Here is a 6,741-nt window from a genome sequence, read left to right as displayed (position 1 = left end):
ATGGACACTGAGAGACAGAAAATGAAGTTATAGAATACAATCTCGTTCAAAGTAGATTTAGATGTGGTATTAGCAGATTCTTGGTAACCTGTTTCTTATATATTTATTTCTAAGATGGTAAAATTGCGTCATATTGTGATATAATAAGTATATATTGAATCTCATTGAGCATGATGTATATATACAGAACAACATCGAGTGTGTTATTAAAAATGGAATAAAAATCTGAAAAAGAACATCGTTTAATATCTGGTAAAAATCTGATAAAAAATGTACGCTGGCATAATGTATGAAAATTGTATTTGAATTATTTATCGTTTTGAAGCTTTATATAATTATATACACCTGAGGATGGTTATTTTAGGAACTGAAACATGTCGTGAAACATGAAAAATGATTGTCTAATGTAAATCGAATATTTCGATAAAGAACATCATTTAATATTTTAAATATTTTAAATGTTAATTATTGTAATATTTTAATATTTAATAAGAATTTATTGTGACTAGACGGACAAGATTCAATATATATATATATATATATATATATATATATATATATATATATATTTGTTTATCTCCGTATTTTGTCGTATCTATTCCTGCGTGCATATACGACGTAAGTTTTGGGAGAGACTGGTTAAAAATATATTTCATTTCATTTCTTACAAACGCTTTCCGGGATAGTGTTTTAATCTCTATAGCATATTTTTCATTCGGTTTGATCGCAAAATCTTATGAAACGTTTCAGCGAGGCAAATGAAACTTCCCGTGGAGACAACCACCATGCATACAGATTTCGTATAAAACGTGTTTATTCTGTCAAGGCTTAGGCCAGGAAATTGAAATCTGACAGTCGACTGGGTGACTGCATTCAAAAATCATTTTTTTATTTATAGTTGTTGTTTATCTTGCTAGGAGTAAGCAGACGTCACAGGTTCTTTTCGGAACTCCTGACCTTCAAGGAACAAAGCTTGCAGACTGTTTACTTGTTGATTTATTTTGTCTAATGCTTCCTCTTGATATAATGTTACGCTGGTATTTTCCCACAGGACTGTGGGAAATTTCGGCGTTCATACACAGTCTATTGAATGCTAAACAAATATTATATAATTTATATCTTAATTGCGTCATGTTTGTGTTTATTAATACAATAATTTATTTACCGTCGTTACACAAACTTAAAAATGTTGTTAAAATTACTTAAAATTATAACATTTTTTCATTAGATACTAGATCTTGTTACATTTTACATTGACGACATGTTTCGATGTTATCTCATCATCATCAGGTCTATCAATTAAAATCTGTTGCACTTCTTGCTCTGCGTATATTGATTTGTTTTATTTGTTTGATTTTTTAAGTCTCTTCCATTAAATTTGAAGGCTGTGCCCGGATGCTTTAAATCGGGTTGTATGTGATGTGTTGTGTCCGATATTACGGGCCAGTAGATTGCAACTCGGACACAACACATCACATACAACCCGATTTAAAGCATCCGGGTACAGCCTTCAAATTTAATGGAAGAGACTTAAAAAATCAAACAAATAAAACAAATCAATATACGCAGAGCAAGAAGTGCAACAGATTTTAATTGATAGACCTGATGATGATGAGATAACATCGAAACATGTCGTCAATGTAAAATGTAACAAGATCTAGTATCTAATGAAAAAATGTTATAATTTTAAGTAATTTTAACAACATTTTTAAGTTTGTGTAAAGACGGTAAATAAATTATTGTAGAAATATTATATATTCTGTTTGCGGTGTAACTTATTTAAGATTCCCTGCCTTAATCATTGGCCAAGGCAAGGCTATTTCTGAAGTCAGGTCGGAACAATCGTGTTCTCTTTTTATCCACTCACACGTTCCTACCTAGCGAGTATCCAAAACGTAACTAACCCCACGGTGATCAGCCAGTGAAAAGCTGATAGTCACTCAGCTGACCAAGAAACCCCCCCCCTTCTTTTACGGAACCGGAAGGTTCATTAATGTGTTCAGAAGATCCCGCTACATGAATCCATAAGATCCGTTTTAATATTATCCTCCCATTTACGACTATGTCAGCGAGTGGTCTATGCCCTTCAGGCTTTTCGACAAAAATGTTGTGTGCATTTCTCATCTCCCCTGCTACTTAGACCATGATGACCTCGTCTTCAAACTTCTTCCTCCAATCGAACTTACGATGTTGATACCAATGATACGAGTAATCTCATGCAAAATTAAACCTTACAAACGAGACTCTGGGCATCGAGTCATAGTAGCAGCATAAGTACTTCATCTGTTGCAGAGTGCACTACACGAAAATAAATTTAACCCAGAGGTAAGCATGAGATTTAGAGTCAGGTACAATGGTGGATAGTCTTGCTAGCATATCAAGTGGGTCGCTGGGGACGACTGCTTATTTTGCATGACTGGACGTTTTCCGTGGACTTCCTGGAAGTTCGTTGTCACCAGTCTACTAGAGGCCTACGTCTTACAGCTGATTACCAAGTGTTAAGGCCATACCTTGTTACATTAAAAGAACCATGACTAAACCAACTTAAAATAGCGCCTTATCTCTTCTTATTAGCATATTCAAAGACGCTTCTTCAACTGCATATGTTATACACGGTCAAATGATTCAGTAAATGTGTTTGAAAGGAAGTGGATATGGGCTGATATTCTTCTCATTTTTGGCATCTAGCAACGAGTCTAAACCTGCAAGACCATCGCCATCTTCACTGCCAGAAGGCCTGAAATCTCGCGTACTTGTAGCCTATTTAAGAGATTATACCCCAGCCTTCTTTTGAAGGGATTCAGTCGATAGATTCTTACATATAATTACCACACATTACGTGATTCGATATTTGTAACTCCATGGCGTAGGGTTCTCTGTTAAGTCTTGTGAAACTCCAACACCCAGTACTTTTCAGAACGTATCTTGAGCCAGTTTTGTCCATTCCCTAACACCACATTCTATTCCCATAAGATTCTCGCATCTGCAAAAAGCAATACGCGTCTCTTTGAGGTTTGCCGTCCAAAATGTACGCATTCTCACTTTCCACGTGCACGCTACCTGTCACCCCCATCTCATCCTCCCTGATTAAGCCTATGACTCTAACAGTGTCAGGTGAGGAGTACGGTTTGTAAAAATCATCATATGATTTTCTCCATTTTGCAAATACTTCCTTCTTCTCTGGTCCAAATATTCTTTTAACTGCATGGAGCAAAGCACTTTTTGAGATGCTTGTAGTCGCTCAGCTAGTCAATAATACTTCACTTTTTATGGAAACGACTGGTTCATTGTCGTGCTCACAAGAGCCCGCCACTAATCGCTATCCTGTACCAGATGAATCCACTCCAGTTCTTCACATCTACAATGTCTTGAATTTTAGGTTCCTTCATCAGAACCGAGAGACGTAGTTTCACGCCGGTACACAACGACAGGCAGTACTGTGTTTCGCTGGCAGATAGAGTTGAAACCCGTTCAGTTTCAAGGTCAACTTGTTAATGGTGTCGAAGTAACGGTGACTGATCGCTGCACCTCAATGTGCCCGCGTCGCCTGAGCTGCAAACATGTTTCTCTGCTGCTCTTGCATTGCAATAGCGACCGGCGTCGCCCTTCTGTACGCATTGTTCGATGTCAACTACTTCCTCAGGATCGCCTTCACCATCGGCTTTGGGAGACTCTTCCAGAAGAAGATAAAAGTCCTTGAAGGGAGCACCATATACGGTGAGCAGAGGCCACAGAGAGGTTGCTCCTCGAACAGGAACAGTGTCATTGATTTCATAATTAGTTTCATTGTCACCACTGTTAGCATTTGTATCATTATTATTACCCTTAACAATATAATTATCGGTATAATTTTCATTATTATTGCCATTATGATTAATAAATAGACTAATAGTAATAGAATGCATCGTAGCAGGAGTATCCAGTATGAGAAATATTATATAGTTAAATTAGAGATTAATGTGAAACAATTATTTGGACAATCAGTTCATGAGTTGGTTAACCAGTCCGTTAGCGAGATGGTACTTGCCTGAAGACGATATCACCGTGGTGAGATCCTCAAGTGTCATAATAATCTATCCACTCTTTCAGTCGACCTGTAGCTCAGTCTTTCAGTCCAATTCAGAAAATTTATGGCCCATTAAAAAACAGCAAAGTGTGAAAATCGCCTGTCGCTCTCTTATCCCGTTCTTGTCTCCATTTTGAGTCAGCAGTAATTATGCATACCGTCCATGTTCAAAGTCCGCCTTGCTCGAAGATTCTACTTACGGGTTTCCTACGCATCTCAGAATCAATAGCAAACAGGGTTTTAAGGTAATTAATTATTCGAAGCAGAAATTAATCTCAAAAAAAAATTTAAACGCAGAGTCAGTACAGAAAAAAGAAAATCGACGTTTCTCCATCACAAAGATCAGCTGATTAATGCTGTTAAAGGAAATAATCGCTGTTTTCAGGAAGTGGACTGGATTCAGCTGGCTCAGATAAGTGGTAAGCGACGGGCTGTCGTGAACACGGTAATGAAACTTCGGGTTCTATAAAATGCCAGGATTTTCTTTATAAGTTTAATGGCTATTACCTTCTCAAGGACTGTCCTTCGTTCAGAAATTCCCATGATAAGAAGCTATCAGCTTTGGTTCGCTGTTTACAGGTTTCTGTACAACGCAGGATGTTGACATATTTCTGAGACACATGAACAACGCGAGGTACTTGCGAGAGCTGGACTTCGCTCGGTTTCTTTTCTACGACCGGTCTGGTCTGTACCGCGAGGTGGCCAAGATGAGGGGCAACGCTTTGCAGGGCGCCTCCAACATACGCCACAGAAGGACCATTCCCATCTTCAGCCTCTACAAGGTGCACACTAAGGTACTAAGAAGACTCACACATAAATTATTCTTTTCCTTCTGTACTGTACAGCAATTGGATTATTTTGGCGTGAAATTTGGTTCCCCACTCTGTGGGCAGACAAATTCCTGATGACTTAAGAGAGTTAAAGTAACTGGAAAAGATTCACCCACATATCATGTCCTGTTTCCATGGTAATTCAAATTTTCTGATGTCCGAAAGGCAATTGACTGGCACTTCTAAATAAATTATATTCAAAGCAGAGACAGAATATTGTCTGCAAGTGAGAAATATCTGTTCTAGCTTTGAAAATGTTCTTCCACGTGATCTATGACGCATTTCCTTGTCTTGCAGCTTGTATATTGGGATGACAAAGCCATTTACCTAGAGCAGCACTTCGTGACACTGTCTGACGGATTTGTACGTGCAGTGGCACTCAGCAAGCAGAATATAGTCGGCGTCAACGTCAATGATCTGATGGCCAAGCTCGCTGGAAGTGACGTCAAGAGACCGGACATCCCAGAGGAACTTGATCACTGGCTAAAGAGCATTGACATATCGAGTGCCAAGCTCAGGAAATGTGACTAGAACTTCTCCATTTTGTTTTAATATTTAGGCACTTATACATGTAATAGTTGAAAAATGCACGTCTGCCCACATGTGATATGTCTCATGTTGAAATTATATTTCTGTAGAATCAAAATATTCAATGTTCTGGTGAAACCTCTTCTTCTCCCTTCATCTCTTATTAACAGATGACAGACGTTTATTTAAAATTTAAAAGAACTGTTACTTTAAAAAAAAAAATTAACCCAGAATCCTTTTATGAAGCTTAAGCTAAGAGACCAGATGTGATTAACAGTTTATAGAAGAATGTTTCCTGTTTGAGTTAACTAATTCAAGTAGTAGGGTCTTCCTTGAGAAGTTTATAGTCGCCTCATTGGTCAAGATACTCCACGCCTTCTATGGAATTTGAAGGCTCATTACTGTGTTGACAACAGCCCACTGTTTGACCCTGTCCACACCTCCACAAATAAGGATGTGATTTAATTGGCTTTAAAACTAATAAAGTCTGTGTGAGATTTTTGAAGGCAAAGTATCTGGTCTCTGTATTATGGAAATACATTAAGTCTAGTTCGAAAACCACTGAAGCCGTTTCTGTTCAGTAGAGTAAGTCACATCAATTGGTATCCTACAAAGATCGATTGGCTGATGCTGCTTGGAGAAATAATGGCTGTTTATTCTCTGCAATATGTTGCACCTGAACAAAAATATGTAAGTTTTATCTCACATTATATGTTCCATTCCTTTTCCGTGAGAAGTTATTTCTACTGCATTCCTGTTATTCTTTTGAATATCTTGTTTGATGTAATGAAAGCAGTCAGTTGGGTATAAGACCCTGAGGTAAGGTGAAGGACATCAATAGATCAAAGAATTCGAGGGCAAAGGTAACAGATAAAAAAATAAAATATTTGGAAAATTTGTGTACACCATGTGCAGTACACCTTTCTACTGCTTTGCAAGAATAAACCATTGGACAGTATACAATAATTTATAATTATTATAAATTAAAGAAGCATGTGATGGGAACAGCTCAGGGGCCAAATTATTGAAGAAATATAATAAAGATAAGAACGTGGTTTGAATGGAATGTGAGAGACGGGCGAATTTCAGTTCTCATTTAATATTCAATTCAAATTTTGCCCCACGATAAGTCGACAGCAATCGAGGGTGCTAGTCCAGTACGATAATCGATTTTCCTTCCGACTTCCTCTTGGTTTAATATGTAGCTAACAGATGGCAGATGTATGTACTTTTAAATCCGTCACCACGAGGCGAATACGTCTGGGGGGGGTAGAGCGGTAAAAGAAATAGAGGTTTGCCGCATCGATAAGTCGACAG

General features: G+C 37.8%; 1 protein-coding gene across 1 annotated transcript; it reads left to right on the top strand.

Annotated features, from left to right (window-relative positions):
• The first annotated feature begins 3,511 nt into the window (after positions 1–3,511).
• LOC110829581 (protein THEM6) lies at positions 3,512–6,152 on the top strand. The gene is made up of 3 exons (XM_022063439.2): positions 3,512–3,717; positions 4,646–4,860; positions 5,194–6,152. The coding sequence occupies exons 1-3, from the start codon at positions 3,561–3,563 to the stop codon at positions 5,425–5,427; spliced, it is 606 nt and encodes a 201-aa protein (XP_021919131.1). The 5' UTR covers positions 3,512–3,560; the 3' UTR covers positions 5,428–6,152.
• Positions 6,153–6,741: the final 589 nt, after the last annotated feature.

The sequence above is a fragment of the Zootermopsis nevadensis genome, unplaced genomic scaffold, assembly GCF_977971745.1.
Source record: "Zootermopsis nevadensis isolate Lab colony 2312 unplaced genomic scaffold, Znev_1.0 Znev_ptg000024l, whole genome shotgun sequence".
Lineage (NCBI taxonomy): Eukaryota > Metazoa > Arthropoda > Insecta > Blattodea > Termopsidae > Zootermopsis > Zootermopsis nevadensis.
The sequence above is the reverse complement of the archived record's forward strand: the minus strand, read 5'-3'. Positions and strand labels throughout refer to the sequence as shown.

What these genes read in the sequence shown, in the direction of transcription:
- LOC110829581 (XM_022063439.2), top strand. Translation starts at nt 3,561, where the DNA reads ATGTTTCTCTGCTGCTCTTGCATTGCAATAGCGACCGGCGTCGCCCTT. An exon ending in TGAAGGGAGCACCATATACG is followed by an intron (nt 3,718 to 4,645) that starts GTGAGCAGAGGC and finishes CGCTGTTTACAG; the next exon opens with GTTTCTGTACAACGCAGGAT. An exon ending in TCTACAAGGTGCACACTAAG is followed by an intron (nt 4,861 to 5,193) that starts GTACTAAGAAGA and finishes CTTGTCTTGCAG; the next exon opens with CTTGTATATTGGGATGACAA.